Raw genomic sequence first — 22622 nt, 5'->3', positions numbered from 1 at the left:
CAGGCATAAGTTCATTTTCCTGGGGAAACCTGAAGTGGCATCAATTACAGTATTGCTGGCTGACAGGGACAGCAGTCTGTCCCCCTGGTGGCTCTCCATCCCACATGCCCAGTGACTGGTTCACAGTCCTGCAAACTCAGATTCCCTCCAGGGAGGCCGAGGCTCCCACGTACTGCATGCAGTTCATGACAGTGAGCAATTTTAGGATATTATGTGATTTCTTTTAGATTAATTTTTCAAACTCCCCCCCTTTGAAGTTCATGAAGGTCAGTAATGATGTTTTTAAGTAGTTCTTAATTCAATTTTTAAAGTTAGAATTATTTTTTTGCAACTCTGTTGGTATAATTAACCCATAACATTATGTAAATTTATGGTGAGGTGTGCTAAATTTACAATGAGGTGATTTGATACATTTATATATTTCAGAATGATCACCAGCACTGGCTGGTGTGCCTCCGTGGATTGAATACCAGCCTGTGAACCAAAGGGTCGCCGGTTTGATTCCCAGTCAGGGCACAGGCCTGGGTTGCAGGCCAGGTCCCTAGTAAGGGGGCACATGAGAGGCAACTTCATATTGATATTTCTCTCCCTCTTTCCCTCTGCCTTTCCCTCTCTAAAAACAAACAAACAAACAAACAAACAAACAAACAAAATCTTTTAAAAAATGATTACCACAGTAAAATTAGTTACACCTCTATCACCTCACATAATTACTATTTCTTTTTTGTGGTGAGCACATTTAAGTTCTAATCCCTTAGCAGCTTTCAAGTATATAATACAGTGTTGTTAATTATAGCCACTATGTTGTACATTAGATCCCCCAAGGTTATTTGTTTTATGTCTAAAAGTTTATATGGTTTGACTTACATCTCACCATTTCCCCCACCTTCGGCCCCTGGCAGCCACCATTGTGCTCTCTGGTCCTGTGAGTTGAGGTTTTTTAGATTCCACATGTAAGTGATATAACAATGTTTTTTCTTTGGCTTATTTCATTTAGCATAATGCCCTTAGGGTACACCTATATGGTCACAGATGGCGTGATTTCCTGCTTCCTCAGGGCCGAATAATACTCCTGTGTGTGTGAGTGTGTGTGTCACATCCTCTTTGTCTCTTTGCCCACGGCCGCTCAGGTGACTTTCAAGGCTTGGGTGTTGTGAATAATGTTATAGTGACATGGGAGTGTGAATATGTTTCTGAGAGAGTGAGTTTGTTCCCTTTGTGTTTATAAGAGGGGAGCGAAAAATGCTGGAATTCATTTGTAAAAAATTGTGTATTCTTACACATTTAAACTCCAGTCACCTTCAAAGTGCTGTCTGTTTGATGAAGTATACCTATTGAGACTTTTTTCCACTGCGCAAAACAGTTTTTGAACTTGTTGATTTTGATGCCTTTTAGTGTTTCTGCCATTTTTTGTTTCACCTCTTCCACATTGCCAAAAGTCCCTTTGAGGACTTTTTTCATCCAGGGAAACTAAAAAAAGTCACTAGGGGCAAGATTGGGTGAATAGGGAGGGTGGGGCTTGGGGATCGTGCTGTTTTTGGTCAACAACTGCCGAATACTCGGTGGTTTAGGTAGGCAGGCTCGCGTAAATCACCCATCATGAAATGGGCAAACATGTTGAAAGAGTCTTCAAAAAACATTCACTGAAACTGAATACAGCCTCTCATAGCAACACCAGCTGCTTCACTGATACAGATGGATCCTAGCTAGGGAATCCTGTACAACAAGGGGCCTGCCATACAGAAAATAATTCCCATTTATTTTGGGTCCCGCCCTGGTATATCCAGAAGTGGGATTGCTAGATCATGTGGTAGTTCTATTTTTAATTTTTTGAGGAACATACATGCTCCTTTTCATAGTGGCTGCATCAGTTTACATTCCTACCAACAGTGCACAAGGGGTTCCCTTCTATGTCTTGTTTTTTGATAATAGCCATTCTGACAGGTGTGAGGTGATACTTCATTGTGGTTTTGATTTGCATTTCCAGAACTGTTTATTTCTTTCTGAGATATTTCATCGTTAGTGTACAGAAACACAACTGATATCTTTATGTTGATTTGATGTTCTACAATTTTACTGAATTTATTGATTAGTTCTAACAGTTTTTGATGAAGTTGCATTAGTGATTGTTTTCCTTTAGAGACTGAGCTTTTGAACTAAGAAAGTTGTAGATCTTAAGATGATATTTATGTGGTAATATGAGGGTATGGCAAGAAAGACACATCTTAAAGAAGAATGTAAGAACAAATAATTGAATTCTTTAAATAAAAATTAAGATCTTTCCCCCAAAAGGACGTTCTTTGGACATTAGCTACCACCCTCTGCTATCTAATAAAAATAATTAATTTAGTTCAGGTCATTGACAGAATAAATTACACCACCACATGCCTGGATTTGGCTTTCTTTTTCCAGGATTTACCACCTGCATTAGTGGCTGTTCTACCAAGATGAAATAAATATACTGGATTTTACAATACCTGAGTATTTTGCAGCTTGGAGATTTTTTGGCATTTCCTTATTTAGAAGATAAATTATTCATTATTATGAAACTGTACAGTGACACTGATTTTTGATGCATTGGATATTCAAATAATAAGAAGTATAAACTCTTATACCAGCAAATTGGTCTTTTTGGAATTTAATCCAACTAGCGGAATCTAGCTAGAACTAGTGTTTGTAGCAAAGGAGGGAAGTAAAACTTCACCTTTGAAACTTTGCTTTAGACTTCTGGAATGTTTTTAAAAGTCTGATCTTTTGGTCTAATTCAATTTTGAGGGACTAGCTCTGTGCTTTGGGAGATTCTAGTGTCAAAGCATGGGGGGCAATAAACCAATGGAACAGGATCTGTCCGTAAATTATTGTGAGGGAGCAGTGTGTTTAACAATGACATTACATAGAGCATTACAGAGCAAGAGCAGGCTAGGACAGTTTTCCAGCAGAGAGAGTTACTAAGAGGACTAGGAAGGGAGCATTTAGAAAAGACAGATGGTTATTTGCAAACCTGCCTTTGGGATGTGAAATGGACGGTGATATCTTTTGATTCTCTGATTAGAGGTTAAAAGTTCCACTTTATTTTCTTGATGTTTGTCTTTTCTAGATTGTCAAAAGAGTGGGGAACAGTGAGGAATCACCAATGATCGGAGATAAAATTTATGTCCATTACACAGGAAAATTGTCAAATGGAAAGAAGTTTGATTCCAGTCATGATAGAAGGGAGCCATTTGTCTTTAGTCTTGGCAGAGGTAAGAGGGTATTTTTTGAGTTGTGTTTTGCTTAGATTATTGCTATTTCTATTACATGGGACCTGGTGGGTACTATCCTTGCCAAAAGTAAAGATTTTAAAGCCACAGTTCTCAAATTATGGTTCCTGGGTCCTTAGGAACTTCTAAGACCCTTTTAGGAGGTCCATAATGTCAAAATTATTTTCATAATAACACTAAGATATTACTTATCTTTTTACAGTGTGTGGACGTTTGCAACGATGGTACTGAGTCTGTAGTGGTACAAATCTCTGGTGCCTGAGCCCAAATCCAGGCAGTGGCTCCAAACTGCACCCGTAGTCAGGCTTCCTTTGCTGCCCTCATTTATGGGTTAAGGTAGAGAAAAGGGAAGCCAGTGCCACTTAAGAATGACTTTGATATAGTGCAAAATACTCATTTTATTAAGTCCTTGTCCTGGAGTTTTACATTGTCTTGCTCTTTTGTGAAGAAAGGGAAGCATGTGTAGAGCACACCGCGTGCCCCAGGAGGGTGGTCGTCTCCAGGAGACACACCCTGGGCCCTGGCTGCAGCTGAGAGCTCAGCGAGCTGCATGTTTTTATTGCCCTTTTTAAAAATTTTTGCCCTTTTTATTAAAGAGGGCAAAGGGTGTGATTATTCAGACTTGATTATTTTGTATTAGGTAGGCATTTTCTTGAAAATGAATGAAGTAACCTGTTCCTTCAAGGAAAACAGCTGACAATATTTGTTACCATTGGAGTTTCAAGTGAAGAAGACAGTTCTGGACATTTGCATCTGCCACTTTGAGCTTGACAGCTTCCCAAAATGTAAAAGACTTTTGATGAAATCAGTGGGTATTAATGTAAGTGATTGTAAAAATATTATGTGATGAAATCTGTTAACATTTGGAAAATCTGTGTAACTCAGTGAACCAGTATCTTCCCAATGACCAATGCAAGATATTACAAAGTGATGCCTGAGTACAAGGTCCATGCAATGAGCAAGCTGGACCACTGGGTTTTCCTACAGTGTAATAGAAAAAGTTCGTTGATATGGCTTCAGGTTCTACATTGCCACCAACCTTTATGAAACTGCCATTTGTCTAGTTTTGATGTATCAGATGATTATATATTTATAATTATCTGTAAAGGCTATTAAAATACTCCTTCCTCTGCAAAATATCTATCTTTGTGAGTTTGGATATTTTTGCCATGTATAATCAACTAGAATTGGAACAGATAAATGTAAAAGTGGGTATGAGAACTCAGTTATCTTGTATTAATTCAGACATATTTTACATTTGCAAAATCACAAAGCAATGTCACTCTCCCCACTAATTTGTCTTTTTGAAAATATAGTTATTTTTGTAATAATAAATTATATTAACATAATGAAGTTATTTTAAAATAAATTGGCATGCAACTATTTCTATTTTTAATGTGGCAACTATATAGATTTTTAATCTGTTTTTAAACTATATAGATTTTTAATCTATTTTTAATATGGCAACTCTATAGATAAGTAAAATTTGGGGGTTCTCAATTTATAAGATGTAGAGAGGTCCTGAGGGAAAAAAGGCTAATAACCACTGTTTTCAAGTCTTAAATGTGATTTTTACTAATTTCTTTTCAAATGCTTTTAAATGTCTTCAGTTGATTTAATATTCTTATTTCTTTAATCTTGTAAGAAAAATAATAGCCTATACATCAAAACTTTGTGGACCATGTTGGGTGTTGAATTCATTCAATTCTGAATTACAACTTTTTAAAATATATTTTACTGAGTTTATTGGGGTGACAATGGTTAATAAAATTAAAGGTTTCAAGTGTGCAATTCTATAATATATCATCTGTATGTTGTATTGTATGTTCACCACCCCAAGTCAAGTCTCCTTCCATCACCATGATCCCCCTTTACCTTCTTCTACCTCCCTCACCGCCTTTCCTTCTGGTCATCACCATACTGTGGTCTGTGTCTATGAGTTTTTTTTTCTTTGTTTAATCCCTTTACCTATTTTCACTCACCTCCCCAACCTTCTGACAACTGTCAGTCTGTTCTCTGTACTATGAGTCTGTTTCTATTTTGTTAGTTTATTTTGTTCATTAGATTCCACATATAAGTGGAATGTGTGATGTCATTTTATTCTTATTTGCCATAGGTTCCAGTGACAGACTTCTCGTTCTTTGTCAGATGAAATGTAGGAGAAAAGGACTAACCCCCTTGCCCACCAGCATGGCTCAGTGTTTCCTACAACTTCTTTCTTTTTCTGTCTCAACAGTTTAATGGAATTGTTCACTAAGCAGTGATCTGGGAAAGGAACAGCGGGTGAGGAGCTAAGGGGTTAAACTCATTCCACCTTCCTGCCACTCTGTCTCCCCTGGTGCTCAGGGGCCTTCGTGTGTCCTGGTGCCTTTGCTTCCTGTCCCGTCTCTCTCCAGGCTCTCTCACTGCCCCTGCCACTGCCGCCTTCTCCTTCGGGGCCTTAGTGAGTGAATGGCTCATTAATCTTGAGATTAATTTTGTGTTTCAATAAGATAGCAGTCAAAATCAAATACCAGTTCTTTTCTTGATGTAGCAGATAATAAAGACAGTTAAATTAGATTTTTTTCATTTTTATTGATTTAGGGATGTGAATCTCAAGGGCCATCAGCATAGCCATGACATTATTCAATTTAGATGATCTCAGAGTAAATGGCCGTGCAGACCCCTGTGTTCCCACTGCCCCAAACTCGTCCTCTTCCCTTTGAATTTCTGGAAGAAGCTGAGAGATTTAAGAAAAGTCTTCTCTCAGCTGTTATCTTTGCAAGTAGACTTAAGAATAACTGAGAATTTATACTGCCACCTTCTCCACCCAGGTTTTCTCAGTGAAACACTCTATGGTGAAGGAGTCTTTTATGTTCCCTATGATTTTGAGCAGAGAAAGCGGTGACTTTGGGTAGACGCGGTACCTGTGACGCACCTGTGTGGAGACAGCGTGGTCTCGTGGGGAGAGCCCCAGCTGGTGCTGGGCAGCCAGGCTCTCTGCTCTTCGCTGCAGGGCGTGAGCACGAACACGCCGCCTGACTGTCCCCTGCACCTGTAGAACGGAGGCATCTGGAGAAGGGCTTTAAGATCAGTCCTGAGTCTGTGATTCCATTCGCGTACTTTCTGCAAAGAGTGTGGGAATAAAACTGTACGTGACTGAAGCCAACACAGTGTGACAGGACCTTTAGAGGCTTCCCTCAGGTGATGATTAGAAATGTGATGATAGGGCAGGATGCCTTTGGTAAAACTCCTGTAACGTAGTGTGTTCAGTTACCCGTGTAAAATAAGAAACATGGGTTGGACAGTGTGTATATGTTGTGTTACAGCAGTTGTACGCACCAAAGTGAAGAAGAATAATATACGTGGACCATAGCACACACACTGCACACTCAACTCTCAGGGTCCTGTATAGTACACCTGTTTTCCCACGGGAATAAAGAGAAGTGAATGGTTGAATGGAAAGTCGTGCCGATTTTGGGATTTGATTGTGACTATACCATTTAAAATAGAATTTTAAGACCTTATTTGTAAAAACATGCAGAATACAGGGTGGGACGAAAGTAGATTTACAGTTGTTTGTGGGGAAAACAATACAATAATGAGTGAATAGTAACACAGGAACAAACTGTGTTCTGCACACTCACAACTGCGAACCTACTGTCTCCCCACCCTGTGTGCTCGCAAACCACTGCAGATCAGGAGCTGGTGCAACGTCCTGGCAGTTCTCCAATGAAAGCACAGTAGGAGTGAACCATTTGTATTCTTAATGATCTGAAACTTATTAGTGATTAACCTTGTATTTAAGTATTTATCAACTTTTACATTTTAAAGGAAAACTTTTTACAGTTAAGATATTTTATGTTTTGCCTTGGTGGATGTGGCTCAGTTGGTTGGAGCATCGTCCCATCAACTGGAAGGTGCCGGGTTTGACTCCTGGTCAGGGCACATGCCTGGGGTGCGGGTTCAGTCTGCAGTCGGGGTGAGTCTGAGAGGCAGCCAGTCCATGTTTCTCCCTCACATCCAAGTTTCTCTCTCCCTCTCTCTCTGTCCTTTCCCCTCTCTCTAAAGTCAGTGTCTTTGGGGAAGGATAAAGAAAATTATTTTCATCTTTTTTATTCACTTTTCTATTCCCATATAAAAAAGTGTATTTTTTCTGTATACTACTATATGGGTTTCATCCTATTGTATTGCAAATGTGCTTATACTTCAAACATACACTTAACAATTACATAGTCTGTAGTTTTCATCAAGGGTGCTGAGACCATTCAATGGGGAAAGGACAGTTTTTTTTAACAAATGTTTTTCTCAAACTGGATATTCACATGCAAAAAAGTGAATTGGACCCTAACTTTACACCATAACAAAAATTAACTCAAAATTGATAAAAAACCTAAAGTAAACATACAACCTAAAACTATATTTTCTTAGAAGACAAGCTTAATGACATTGGATCTGGCAATGATTTCTTAGCTATAACACCAAAGGCACAGCAACAAAAGTAAACAATACCTAAATTATGCTACATCAAAATGTTTAAAAAAACTGTGCATCAAAGGATACAGTAACAGAGTGAAAAGGCAAACTATGGATGGGACAAAATACTTGCAAATGATATGCATGATAAGGGGTTAATACCCAGAATGCATAAAGATCTCTTGTAATTCAACAACCAAAAGCCCCCAGATAACCTGATTATGAAATGGACAATGAACTTAGACATTTCTCCAAAGGAGACATATTGGGGCTACAAGAAAATGAAAAGATGCTCAATGTCAGAAATCACCAGGGAAATGCCAGTCAAACCACAGAGAGACGTCCCCTTACACTTGAGCAGGATGGCTGCCATCAGACAACAAAACAAGTGCCGACAGGGTCACAGAGAAATGGAAACCTTGGGCACTGTTGGTGGGGATGGAAACTGGGGTAGCCATGAAGGAAAACGTTCCTCAAAACATGAAAACTAGAACTACTGCCCTGGCCGGAGTGGCTTGGTTGGTTGGGGGTCATCCTGGACACCGAAAGTTTGCAGGTTAGATTCCGGGTCACTGCACATGCCCTGGTTGTGGGTTCAGTTCCCATTCAGGGCACGTGCAGGAGGCAACCAGTTGATGTTTCTCTCTCACGTTGATGTTTCTCTCCCTTCCTTTCTCTTTCCCTTCCCCTCTCTCTAAAAATAAGTAAATAAAATTTTTTAAAAAGCAGTTTCAGGGATGTAAAGTACAGCCTGAGGAATATAGTCAGTACTATTGTGGTAACTCTGGATGGTGTCAGATGGGTACTAGACTTCTTGGGTGATCACTTTGTAAGTTATGTAAATATCTAATCACTATTAATATATGTCAACCATAATTGAAAAGTAAAAAGTTATTTAAAAATACATTAATTTACTCCCAGCCATAGTCCTGATTGTGTCAGGTAAGAGGTTTTCACTGTGCAAAAAGGTCATATGAAGATGTGGGTTCAAAACTGTTCACCAAAACTTTATAATAGTAAAAGAAAAGTATGAACAACCTACATGTTTTTTAAGGGGAGTAATGAAATTATGGTATATTTATATGATGAAATAGTATATAGTTATTAAAAGTCATATTTTCAAATACTGCCTTTTAACAAGAAACATGCTCATATAATATGAAATATGAAGGCCAGACTATAAAACCAAATAAACTATGACCAGAATTTTAAGAATGTAAAAATTTACTGTGCACATAAAGTCTATATATACAGGGAGAGCAAGAGTAGGTTCACAGTTGTTTGTGTGGACAGCACTACAGTAATTAATAAATAATCACACAAGAATAAGCTCTGTTTCATGTACTCTCGACTGTAAACACACTTTTGCCCCACCTCGTATAATTTGAAAGAAATGAACCAAGAAATTGACAGTTTACCCCAGATGCTGAGATTTCAGAGGTATTTTTATTGTATTCTCTCTGCTTTCCTCTACTTTCCAAGAGTTCTATAATGAGTGTGTTATTTTTTTTTAATTGGGGACATGCTTTTTAATAAAAAAGTCCCAGTGTTCGCAATTTTAGGAACATACCTGTGTTGATTTCATTCCAGCCCTTCCCTCTGTGTGTTATTCAGCGAGAAGCTTCAGTGCTCTCCAATGAGAAGGAAAGGAGAGCCAGGCATGACTCACTGACCTTGGGGCTCCTGTGGGTGGAATTCACTGGTTGAGGTTTCCAGCTTCTGAGGCCTAGCATACATATCGTCTATGAATTAAGCTTTCGCTGATCACACCAACCCTTACTCCAAGGCAGATCCCTTTGTTTATACACTGTTTCAGTGTTTGCCACGCTTTGCTGGAAAAAAAAAAAAGAAAGAAAACACAGTGCATTTGTGTTTCTCCTCCACTGGCCACACGACACTGCATGTTCCTTGGAAGGAAGAGGGGAATGACCACCTTTGTGTTCTTAGTACCTAGACAGGCCTTGGCTCCTCAGTAGTTGGCTAAACGTCTTGAACAAATTACAGTAGAACCCCCACAATATAGAAGTTTCCTGAAGGACTGTGTCAAGTATTTGTCTTTCTTTTTTCTCTTTTTTTATTGTTCAAGTACAGTTGTCTCCATTTTCTTCCTACCACTGCCCCCCACCCTAGCCAAGGGTGGCAGGTAGGGATGGCCGGTGGGGGCGGAGAGGAGTAAAAAAATGTATTCGTTTTAATATATCAGTTGATAGTTTTAAAAACATGTTCTCAGTGACCCGTTAGTCAAAGACTAACACATGACAGTGTTTGAGGAACATCAGCGACAGGAGAGCAGCCTGTTACAGCTGACTTTACATTTCTTTTATGGTTCAGGGATTTTCACAGTAGAACCAGGTGTGGGCAGGTAAGTTGATGTAGCCATTTTGGAAGGGCATTTGGGCAAAATCTCTGAAATTGAAAATGCACAGACCTGGCTGGTGTGGCTCAGTGGACTGAGCGCCAGACTGTGAAGCAAAGGGTTGTTGGTTTGATTCCCAGTCAGGGCACATGCCTGGGTTGCGGGCCAGATTCCCAGCAGGGGGCGCGTGGGGGCAACCATATATTGATATTTCTCTCCCTGTCTTTCTCTCTCCCTTCTCCTCTCTCTACACATAAATAAATAAAATCTTTAAAAGAAAGAAGAAAATGCATGTAACCTTTGCACTTCTAGGCCTTTACTCTCCAAATAAACTTGCACCAAGTAGGCAAAGTAGACAAATGTTCCTATTAGAGTACTGTCGGTAATATGTTTGCAGTTGGAGAGTGGCTGCCCTATTAAGCAGCCAGTGAGAGCAGGGTTGGCTTATTTGTATTCCTAGTGGCTGTCCTTTATTAAATACATATTACATGCCAGGCACTATACCATGCATTTGACATACTCTGTTTAATAATTCTTATAACAACTCTATGGCAGGTACTACTATTATTACGGTAGGTACTAGTATCATTATTTTGCAGATAAGGAAACTGAGGCACAGAAGTTAAATGACTTGTACAAGGAAACACGACTAGTAAGGGGCAGACCTGGCACTCAAATGTGGGCTGTCTGATGTTCAAGCAGGCTGCACTTTGAACCTCTAACATGGATGTTGTCCTTTCTGTTGACAGAGAAAGGTCAAGATGCAGAGGGTCCTTGAGGTTTGATTGACAGTTTCCTACCCTGTAGAGAAGTGATACGCATTTAGTAGAAACTGGCTGGGTCAGCCTGTGACACTGGGCAGGTTAGGTACATGAAATGCCTTTTTGACCTGTGACACTTTCGACTTAACCATGGATTTATCTGAATGTACCCCCATGGCAAGTCAAGGGGCATCTGCGGTGCGTTTTGTGGAGAGCAGTAGAGAACGGAATGTGTAATGTGCTGTCGCTTGTGTTTCAGTTTTTAAAAAGCAGCAGCACACCCTGAATGGACACAAAGGAAACGTAACAGTGACTTCTTACAAGGAGGAAATGGGTGACCTTTTTCTTTCACTTTCTTTCTTGGGTATTTTAATAATAGGTATATACTATATAAAATTTTAACTAAAGTAAGTGTATCTGATATCGTGAAAAGTTGTAACACTTACTGGACACTAAGCTGAGTCCTCATGAGTCTCAGAAGCTGTACCCCTCCCCTCTCACAGGCCTTACTATGTGGTCCCCCAGTTCTAACGTGGGCTACCAGCTCTCAGCGTGAGATTCCAGCCGTCTTCAGAGTGCGCTTCCTCCGGGTTCACTGTTTCCCTGATCCCACTTTGAACGCTTTAGTTTTTGATCAATGTAGCACCTTAGTTTTGTGATGTTGTCCTTTTAAATTACCTACATTTTCTGTTGTTTCCTAAAGTATTTGAGACTGCCTATTTTACGATATACAGGCTAACATAGTTCTTACTTAAGCAGTAAGATTAGCTTTTTGTCTCTTGGAATTAGGAAGAAAATTCTGAATTCTGTAGTGCTAGTGCTTTGACAAAAGGACACATACCATTTTGCTTTTCTTTTTTTTTTAAATAGATTTTTTTCCTTATGCTAAACTTTAAGAAAATTTTTGTTTCATGGACTCTTTTATGCAATTTATTCTTTTTTGGTTGTTTCTTGCTTGTTGTTTTTGTCTAACCAACAAAATTATCGGCTTCCTTAGGACAAATTCCATTTTCTATACTATTTTTGTTTCATCTCTGCCTAGAAAATATTCACTTATTATTATGGTTGAATTAGAAATTGAGCAACAACGGCAACCCAGCCTCATTTCAAAGATTATATTGCTGCCACTTTTCAAAGACTTCATTTTTGAGCAGATGAGAAATGGATACTTCTGTCCTCCTTAGCAGTATATCTTCTGATAGCCTTAAAAAAATCACAATTTATTTCTGTGTGCAGCTTTTACTGAGTTCTTCTGTAGTCCTCACTTCCCGCCTGAGTCTCTAATGTAAAGAATTGGAAATTTGTTGCAACTTTTGTGTTATGACAGTTCAATCTTTTAAAATATGACCTATGGCTTTGTTAAAAAAGGGACAAACTGCCCTGGCTGGGTGGCTCAGTTGGTCTCCCATTCACTAAAAGGTTGCAGGTTCGATCCCCTGTCAGGGCACAAATGGGAGGCAAACAATGGATATTTCTCTCCCATGAATATTTTTCTCCTTCTTTCTTTTTCTCACTCCCCCTTTCCTCTCTCTCTGAAATTAATAAAAACATATTCTCAGGTGAGGATTCAAAAAGAGAGACAACCAGTCCAAAATGGAGTCACTTGTGTTAAGCTCCCCATCTGCAAACCAGGATTTAACACTAACATAACGGTGGTTTCAGCCTCTCACCTTTTCCTTTTTCTTAGGCCAAGTCATCAAGGGATGGGACATTGGGGTGGCTACCATGAAAAAAGGAGAAGTGTGCCACTTACTGTGCAAACCAGAATATGGATATGGCTCGGCTGGCAGTGTTCCCAGAATTCCCTCAAATGCAACTCTCTTTTTTGAGGCAAGTATGTGCATGATGCTGCCCTGTGAGCATCAGCTCTGCTGTAATGCTGGTTCTGGAGCAAGAGGCAGTGGAGCAGGAGCTAAGCTTGCTGTTGAGAATGAGATCCCATTTATTTATTTTGGAGCTCGGCTTCTTGAATTGTTTCCCACAAACACAAGGTGTGCATGACAGTGCTTTCTCATAAATGTGTCTGTGGCAGAAAAAGGTCATATCAAACAAACAAACAAATGAGCAGCTTAGGAGGAAAGGTTCGGGGGAGTGGTGTGAGTGTGGCATATTAGTGTTGACAGAAGACAGGATGGGAACGTGGGGAGTAAATGTTGAAGTAGGACTGTATCAAGCTTTAAGGTGTTTTCATATAAAAGTTTACAACTGTCACAGATCTCATTGGCCACTGTAGCAGGTGAGAATATGTTGTTTTTCATGTGTAGAATTACACATATTTGGCCAAACCTGATTTTTAAATTGGGGGAGGAAATTCTTGAAACAGCATAGCAAGGTAAAAACACCCCAATGAGGTTACAGGCCTGATTTCATAGGATTTAGTCTCACATGTGAAGATGGGAATTCCGTGGATCCAAGTGGGGGAAGTGGTGGTCTCTCAAGTGGGACAGAATATTCACCAGTGTTGGGCCTGCACTTGGGAGCTCTGGCTTTGCTCCCACCAGGCCGTCCTCCCAGTGTTCCCCAGCTGGCTTGGCCCTGCTCCCCACGGGATGTGGTCCCAGACGCGGTCAGTGCCTGGAGGTGCTTTCCAGGGGCCGACAAGTGCAGTGTTCTTTTTCTCCCACCCTTCCAACAACTAAGATGCAGAGATCAATATAGAAAAGAGTTTTATTTTGTAAAATGAGAATTCGTTGCCCTTGCCTTTAAGTATGTTCAGTCAGCTGTGTTTGATCTTTTCTCGGCCAAATCTCCTCCCTTCCTAGATCGAGCTCCTTGATTTCAAAGGAGAAGATTTATTGGGAGATGGAGGCATCATCCGAAGAATCAAACAGAAAGGACAGGGCTACTCGTTACCCAACGAAGGAGCCACCGTGGAAAGTAAGCACTGCTGGGGGAGGGAACTGGTCCTCAGAAGCTGGGCTGAATTGGAGATTTCTTACAATTTGTTTTTTTTAATATATTTTATTGATTATGCTATTACAGTTGTCCTATTCCCCCCTTCACTCTCCTCCACCCTGCACATCCTCTCCCACCCACATTCCCCCCCTTTAGTTCATGTCCATGTGTCATAAGTTCTTTAGCTCCTACATTTCCCATACTGTTCTTGCCCGCTCCTGTCTATTTTCTACCTACCATCTATACTACTTATTCTCTGTACCTTTTCCCCCTCTCTCCCCCTCCCACTCCCCTGTTGCTAACCCTACATGTGATCTCCCTTTCTGTGGTTCTGTTCCTGTTCTAGTTGTTTGCTTAGTTTCCTTTGTTTTTGTTTTAGGTGTGGTTGTTAATAATTGTGAGTTTGCTCTCATTTTACTATACATGTTTTTTTTTATCTTCTTTTCTTAGATAAGTCCCTTTAACATTTCATAAAATAAGGGCTTGGTGATGATGAACTCCTTTCATTTGACCTTATCTGAGAAGCACTTTATCTGCCCTTCCATTCTAAATGAAAGCTTTGCTGGATAGAACAATCTGAGATGTAGGTCCTTGCCTTTCATGACTTGGAATACTTCTTTCCAGCCCCTTCTTGCCTGTAAGGTCTCTTTTGAGAAATCAGCTGATAGTCTGATGGGAACTCCTTTGTAGGTTACTGTCTCCTTATCTCTTGCTGCTTCTAGAATTCTCTCCTTCATTTTTACCTTGGCTAATGTAATTATGATGTGCCTTGGTGTGTTCCTCCTTGGGTCCAACTTGTTTGGGACTCTCTGAGCTTCCTGGTCTTCCTGGAAGTCTATTTCCTTTGCCAGAATGGGGAAGTTCTCCTTTATTATTTGTTCAAATAAGTTTTCAATTTCTGACTCTTCCTCTTCTCCTGGTACCCCTGTAATTCGGATGTCGGAACGTTTAAAGATGTCCTAGAGGTTCCTAAGCTTCTCCTCGTTTTTTTGAATTCTTATTTCTCCATTCTTTCCTGTTTGGTTGTTTCTTTCTTCTGGTCCACTCTATTGTTTTGAGTCCCAGTTCCCTTCCCGTCACTTTTGGTTTCCTTTGCATTTTTCTTCATTTCTCTAATTGTAGCCTGCATATGTTCATCTAATTTGCGACCAAAATTAACCAATTCTGTGAGCATCCTGATCTCTAGTGTTTTGAACTGCATCTGATGGGTTAGCTATCTCTCTCTTAGTTGCTTAAAAGTATGAGTTCTGGGGCTTTGATTTGTTCTTCTATTTGAGCCATCCTTTTTTGGGGGGGGGAGGTCTGGTCGCACCTGTTACAGTAAGTGGCAGAGCCTTAGATGTTCACCAAGGCAGGTCACCCCAGTCTCTGGGTTGTGATGTTGTATGTGGGGGCGGGGTCGAGAGGGAACAATGGCACTAGCTCCATTCTCCGTGGGACCTCAGTCTCCTCTGCTGCTTCCCCCAAGCAAACTGGGCCCTTCTGGTGCCAATTTCCGTGTGGGTGGGCTTGTGCACACCCTGGGATGCTCCAAGGACCTCCCCCGTGAGGATGGTGTCTCTACATGCGTCTCAGTTCCCACAGATGTCTCAGTCAGTGTCCAGAGGCTCTGTTTCCCAGCGCTGTGATCCTGGGTTGCACGCCCCACCTTGCTTTACTATCGCCACCTCACTGGGTCTGCCGGTTGTCAGTTGCCATTCCTGGGCCAGGGTCTGCCAGCTGCCACCTGCACACTCAGGGTCCACCCGCTGTGGTCCTGTGCGCCCCGGAGGCCTTTCGTACCCTCAGATGTCTTACACGCCGGTCCCACTGCTCTCTGTTCTCCGCGCCCCGACCTGTGCCTGGCTGCTTGTCTCCGCTCCTCCTACTGGTCTGGATGCATGGGTCTAATTCAACTTCTTGGTCATCCGACTTCTATTCAGATCAATTTTCTGTCATTTCTGGATGTTATTCTGTTTCTAAATTGTTGTTGTCCCTATCCTGGTTGTGCGTGGAGGTACGGTGCATCCACCTATGCCTCCATCTTGGCTGGAAGTCCTCACAATTTGTTTATAGAAATAAATATATTGAATGTATCTCAAGAATAGTTTTAAATTTGATATTTATTTGATAATGATTTTATTTAGTAAATATTTACTCAACATGTATGTGTCAGGTACTACAAACTCAAAAAAATGAATGAAACAACACTCCATCGATCAAGCAATTCTTACTCTACAGACTCCTTGGTGTGTCAACAACTGTGTTAGTTGCCATCCATGTTTCTTCATGTATTTCTCACACACCCTTCTACAGGAAGATGTATTATCCCAGGATGAGAAAAGTGAGTTTGGAGAAGTTGTATAAATTGCCAGTGGCAGAGTTGCTAACAGAGCAGTAGGTTGTAATGCCCTTCAGGTTTCCCAAATGCGTCTCACTGGCTGTCATCAAGGTAAAAACCAGTTCATCGTTTTAGTCTGAGCAGCATTGGGTGATAGTGTTCATTCCACTCTGTGTCAGGAGACCTGGGTTCGAGATCTGCGTTGCCATTTACTGAGTGACCTGAGGGTTTTCTGTTTTTTCATTTCCTGTGTTGGGAGTAAGGACACTGCTGTGAGGACTGAAGTGGCTGACCCTTCCTCCTCCCAGAGCACATCATGTGCACCACGGTGTGCCCAGCACACGGTGCCCAGCTGTTAGTGTTGTTGTCAGCACATGCGTGTTTCTGCAGGACACAGTGCATACATGTTTCTGCAGGACACAGCGAGTGCTTGAGGACTAGGAGCGTCTTCCCCTTGTTTACAGCATCATGCAATGCCTGACACACATTTAGTGTTCACTTCCTGCTTTCTGTGTGGATACAGGTTTGAAGGAGCTGAAGTGCTGCAGAAAAATTGTGAGAAAACAGAAATGCTTCCATTAACAAAATAAAATCACAGCACAAGGATGGCAACATGAACTACATAAAAGGCAGATTTTAAAATAAAGAGTTCATTTAAAACTGCAAACTGGAATAGTTGATTTTCTTATCTCTCATGTTGTATATACTGCTTTGGACCCTTATTTCTAGTTTTTTTAAAAGATTTTATTTATTTATTTTTAGAGAGAGAAGGGAGGGAGAGAGAGAGAGAGAGAGAGAAACATCAGTGTGCGGTTGCTGGGGGTCATGGCCTGCAACCCAGGCATGTACCCTGACTGGGAATTGAACCTGTGACACTTTGGTTCGCAACCCATGCTCAGTCCACTGAGCTATGCCAGCCAGGGCTTAAATTAGTTTTCTTAAAAGCTGGAAATAATTATAAATAGTGTTTCTGTGCTACTACAGTTAACGTATCCAGATAATTATCATTCACAAGCAGGTTTAGAGTAAATGAAGATGAGCTCAGCTGTGTGATGTTGAAGAAATCCTGAGACCAGCAGTCAGGAGACAGGACCCACTGCAGCCGGCTCTGCCGGACGTCGCCTCTCTGAGCGTCAGCTTCCCCCCTGCACAGCGATGCAGGGAGGGTGGCCCTCTTGGTTTCTGACACTTCCAGCCCTAAACGTTCTATGATAGAATTCTAAATGTTTGTGAAAGTTATAGAAGTGGCAGAAAATGATCTTAGGTACATTAGCAAACACTTACTTTAAAATGTTTGTGTATAACATGTATTTAAAATTTTAAGTATGAAAAATTTTGAGCATGTACAAAAGTAGAGTTTTTTCCTATAATACAATGACTCCCCATATTTAACAATTTATAATATGTTAAAACTGAAGATTTTTGTGAACTAAATTAAAAGGAAAGCCTTTCCAAGTTAGGGACATTACCACAAAACTCCCCTTGCAGAGTTAACTTTAGCGCAGGCTAAATGAAATCATGCTTTTGATACTATTTCAATGGGAATCTTTTCTTTCAGGTTTTTGTTTTTAAATAATTTTTGACTTACAGAAAAGTTGCAAAACTAGTTCAGAGAATTCCTGTATACGCTTCACCCCATATCCCCTGACGCTAACGTCTTGCCTATCAGCAGCGCATTTACAAAGTCAGGAAGTGAACACGACACAATACTGTTGACTTTCCGACTGATCTTACTGGACTGTTTCGGACGGCCACCCTGATGGCCTTTCTCTGGTTCACGGTCAGATTCAGGACCCACATTGTATTTGGTTGTCCCGTCTCCTCAGCCCCACCAGGGTGTGTCCGTTCATCAGTCTCGTGCGTTCTTCATGACATGGACACTTGGGAAGACAACTGGCCGGATGTGCTATAGAATATCCCTCAGTGTGGGTCAGTGTGATGTTCCCCGTGGTTAGACTGAGGTTGCGCATGTTTGGGACAGTACCACACAAGTTATGTCATGCGCTTCTCATTCTCGGGAGGTTCACGGTGTTGGTGAGGCATTGCTGGTGATGATTCTTAGTCATTGGGTGAAGGCAGGTCTGCCTGATTCCCACTGCACAGCTGCTCTTTCCCTCTGTGATTCCTCAGTATCTCACTGGGAGGGAAACACTAGGAGACCATGCAAGTATCTTCTTTTGTGGAACACCTCCACACTCTGACTTTAGCACAGTTATTAGTGTGATATTTGCCTAATGCTGTTTTCTAAATGTCTGCTGTTTTTTCTACATTTAGTTGGAATTCTGTGTTTAAGAGTTGCCTCTTCGCCTGTTTGTTTATTCAGTTTATTCATATCAGTGTGGGCCCGTGGATGTTTATTTTATTCTGTAATATTGTACATCACTCTTCTTGCTTTACCGCTCAAATTGTGCCGCCTTTGTCCTTTGGAAGCTCTCCTTCGCCTTGGCTGGTGCATCCTTTTAAGCCCTTCATGGTGTTTTAAGCACTTTTTCACTTTGGCCCTCGCCGGTGCTCCAGGCCCACTGTGGAGTTTCCCTGCTCCGGGTCTAGAATCACCATTTTCCAAGGAGCTCTGAGTTGTCTTATTGGAGACGGGATTTAGAAAGTGAGGTCTGAGTGCTGGGTTTCCTCCTGCTGTGGAACGTTATCGCTTCTAGAACCTCTTAGCAGACAGAGCTGGGAAACACAGTACATGTGCCTCAGTACGCATGTGTACACCTTTGTATGTATTTCTACATTAGTCTGTATTTATACTAAAACTCTGAGTACGTACCGACACTTCCTGTTCCAGTTCAACACCACAGGGTGCTTCTTCCCCTCTCCCTGTGCTTATTGGGGACTGCTTTCTCCAGGAGTGAGAGACTTGGCTCTCAGCATTCACAATGTATTTGTTTATTTGATCAATCATAATATATATAGGAAAATAGTCCAGAATTACCAATTCAGGCATGCCCCTGTGAAAATGAATTTCCTAAGTAGGAAGTATCCGTGTGTAGTTGCTTCTGTCATCAGTCCTGTAGCAGCCATTGAACACACGTTTTCCGTCTTAGGTTAGTGCTTTTCCTCCTCCCTTCCTTCAGCGTGGGTGCACATCTGTCAAAGTCAGGTTCATTTGCTGTACTTACCTTCCATCTGGGGTTCCCTCCACACTCTAGCTCATTGCAGGTATTCCTTTGTTTTTGTGATATATGAAACATTACCATGAAATTCCTATCTACAGTCAGTCATCCCTCAGGATGCACAGAGGATTGGTTCCAGGACACACCCCACTCCCGGAAACCCCAGAACCTGCAGGTAGTGAAATCTGCTGACGCTCGAGTCCCTTCTAGAAAATGGTCCTTGCATATCGCCTATGCACGCCCTCCCTTATACTTTACATCATCTCTAGATTACTCATAATTCCTGATACAAAGTAAGTGCTGTACAAATAGTTGTTATGCTGCATTGTTTATGGTATAATGACCAGAAATAAAAGTCTGTACATGTTCAGTACAGACACTTGCATCATAGACCTGACTACATAGTACATGTTGGCAACAACGTATGTTTCCCTCAATATTTTTCACTCACTGTGGGTTGAATCTGCGGTGGCAGAGCTCTGAGATACGGAGGCCAACTTTACACAAGACACACTCAGAAGTGTTACTTTTCCCTCATCCTTAGTAACCTGTTCCCTTTTCTCCATTGTTTCTTCCTGTGGGTAACCAGTCTTACTAGTTTCTGGTTTATTCTTGAATTTCTTTTGCAGATTTGAGCAGATACCTATATTTTTTTCATATCTGCTCATCCTTTTTGCAAGAAGGATAATATATTATGAATGGAATTTTTAAACTGGACTTGAATAATCTGTATAATTTTACTTTCTCTGTTTTTAAATATGTCAAAAGGGGCAATGACTAATCTTTTGTCTCTCATCTTGTTAGGTTATACTTTCCTGGGTAATTTCAGAGTAAATAGTTAATTTTTGCTTTTTCTCCCCAAAGCCCTTTCTGTTGTTCTGGAACTAATCAATTTTATGAAAATCTATCAGACTGTATTTTATCTATCAAGGTTAAGATGTCCTGCTCTCCCTCTTTGAAAGAAGTCAGCTCTGTGTGGGAGGCAGATGGGTGACATACACGTGGCCCCTGTCAGAAACCGAGGTCACGCTGTTCTCCTTGAGGTTTTCTCAGACTCGACGGCTTTGCCTGTTTTTAGGTTCAATTCAGGTAGGAATCCTAGAACTAAATCCAGTTCTACAGTGAAAGAGCAATAGACAGTCATCATTCGTGATGTCACTGTAGATACACAGGGTTACAGAGTCAAAGAGTTTCTGTCACTTCAGTGAGTAGTCAGGGGAGGGGCCACATGGGCTTTGGGAAGAATACACTTGGAATGTATTTGAAATCTGGATATTTTTATGACTTTACACAAGTTACTTAACCATCTTGAGCCTGTAATTTTCTTGTCTATAAAATGGAAATACTAATCTTCCCCCCACAGGGTTTTGTGACAGTGAAGGAAGAAAGGTGCCTTCTACATGCTGGACACTTAACTTCTTTTTCCTACTCTCTTTTTTTTATGTTTACTTTTTAAAATACACTTTATTGATTATGCTATTACAGTTGTCCCATTTTTTTCTCTCCTTTATTCCCTTCTTCCTTGTACCCTCCTCCCACCATCATTCCCTCACCTCAGTTCATGTCCATGGGTCATACATATAAGTTCTTTTGGCTTCTCCCTTTTCCATACTGTTCTTAACCTCCCCTTCTCTATTTTATGCCTACCATTTATGCCCCTTATTCCCTGTACCTTTTCCCCCTGGCCTGTCCGAGCTGAGAAACCTCCTTGTGATCTCTATTTCCGTGAATCTGTTCCTGTTCTAGTTGTTTGCTTAGTTTGTCTGTTTTTTGTTTGTGTCTTTCTTTTTGTTTCTTTAAGTCCAGTTGTTGATAGTTGTGAGTTTGTTGTCATTTTACTGTATGTATTTTTGATGATCTTTTTCTTAGATGAGTCCCTTTAACATTTCATATAATAAGGGCTTGGTGATGATGAACTCCTTCAACTTGACCTTATCTGGGAAGTACTTTATCTACCTTTCCATCCTAAATGGTAGCTTTGCTGGATGGAGTACTCTTGGATGTAGGTCCTTGCCTTTCATGACTTGAAATACTTTTTTCAACCCCTTCTTGACTGTAAGGTTTCTTTGGAGAAATCAACTGATAGTCCTATGGGAACTCCTTTGTAGGTAACTGTCTCCCTTTCTCTTGCTGCTTTTAAGATTCTCTCCTTATCTTACTCTTGGGTAATGTAATTATGATGTGCCTTGGTATGCTTCCTAGGGTCCAACTTGTTTGGGACTCTGAGCTTCCTGGACTTCCTGGAAGTCTTTTCCCTTTGCCAGATTGGGAAAGTTCTCCTTCATTATTTGTTCAAATAAGTTTTGAACCTTGCTCTTCCTCATCTCCTTCTGGCACCCCTATGATTCAGATGTTGGAATGTTTAAAGTTTTCCTGGAGGTTCCTAAGCCTCGCCTTACTTTTTTGAATTCTTGTGTCTTTCTTCTGTTCCAGTTGAATGTTTCTATCTTCCTTCTGCTCCAAATCATTAACTTGAGTCCTGGTGTCCTTCCCTTCCCTGTTGCTTCCTTGTATATTTTTCTTTATTTCACTTTGCATAGCCTTTATTTTCCCTCTATTTTGGGACCATACTCAACCATTTCTGTGAGCATCCTGATTACCAGTGTTTTAAACTCTGCATCTGATGGGTTGGTTATCTCTTCATCTCTTAGTTCTGTTTTTTGAAATTTGATCTGTTCTTTCTTTTGGCCTGTATTTCTTTGTGTCAATGTACCTGTTAGGTTGTAAGGAGCAAAGCCTTAGGGATTAGCCAGGGTGGGCATCCCTCATCACTGCGTTGTGGTGCTTTATGTGAGGGAGGGGTCTGGAAGGGAACAATGCCACTTGCTCAGGTCTTGCCCCCTTTCAGTCACTTCCCCTGCTACCCACAAGCAAATTGTACCCTTCTGGTGCTAATTCCTGGGTGGGTGGGTTTATGTATATTCTAGGACCCTGTGGGTGTCTCCAAGGAACTGCCCTGTGAAGCTGGGAGTTTCTCCTGCCGCCTCAACCCCCACAGGTATTTTTAGTCAGAGGTTTGAGGCTTTATTTCCCCGAGCTGGAACCCTGGGTTTTGTGGTCTCTCTCCCTCCACAGTTGTTCCTGTCAGCTTATGTACGAAGGAATGTGGGATCGGACCCTGCTAGCTTGAGGCGGGCATGCCCAGGGCCGCTGGCTGATATGGTGTAATTTAAGAAAGTAATTTAAGTAAACATATAGCCCTGGCTGGTGTGTCTCAGTGGATTGGGAGCCTGTGAACCAAAGGGTCACTGGTTCGATTCCTAGTCAGGGTGCATGCCTGGGTTGCAGGCCAGGAGAGGCAACCACACGTGGAAGTTTCTCTCCCTCTTTCTTCCTCCCTTCCCCCCTTTCTAAAAATAAAATAAATAAAATCTTTTAAAAAATGTAAACATACAAAGATAGAGGTGTAGGTACATACTCTTTGCCTACTTGCACAGTCAAAAGAAAGACAACAAC

At 41.1% G+C, this 22622-nt stretch overlaps 1 protein-coding gene across 3 annotated transcripts in view; it reads left to right on the top strand.

Annotated features, from left to right (window-relative positions):
- Positions 1-22622, top strand: part of LOC114494212 (peptidyl-prolyl cis-trans isomerase FKBP5) — a 98551-nt gene that overhangs the window by 44984 nt on the left and 30945 nt on the right. For all 3 annotated transcript variants that reach the window (XM_028509139.2, XM_028509140.2, XM_036023998.1), the window contains exons 3-5: positions 3098-3242; positions 12520-12662; positions 13595-13709. In XM_028509139.2, coding sequence (XP_028364940.1) covers positions 3098-3242; positions 12520-12662; positions 13595-13709 — 403 coding nt within the window. The remainder of the gene's footprint in view (positions 1-3097; positions 3243-12519; positions 12663-13594; positions 13710-22622) is intronic.

Source organism: Phyllostomus discolor, chromosome 4 (genome assembly GCF_004126475.2).
Source record: "Phyllostomus discolor isolate MPI-MPIP mPhyDis1 chromosome 4, mPhyDis1.pri.v3, whole genome shotgun sequence".
NCBI lineage: Eukaryota > Metazoa > Chordata > Mammalia > Chiroptera > Phyllostomidae > Phyllostomus > Phyllostomus discolor.
The sequence above is the reverse complement of the archived record's forward strand: the minus strand, read 5'-3'. Positions and strand labels throughout refer to the sequence as shown.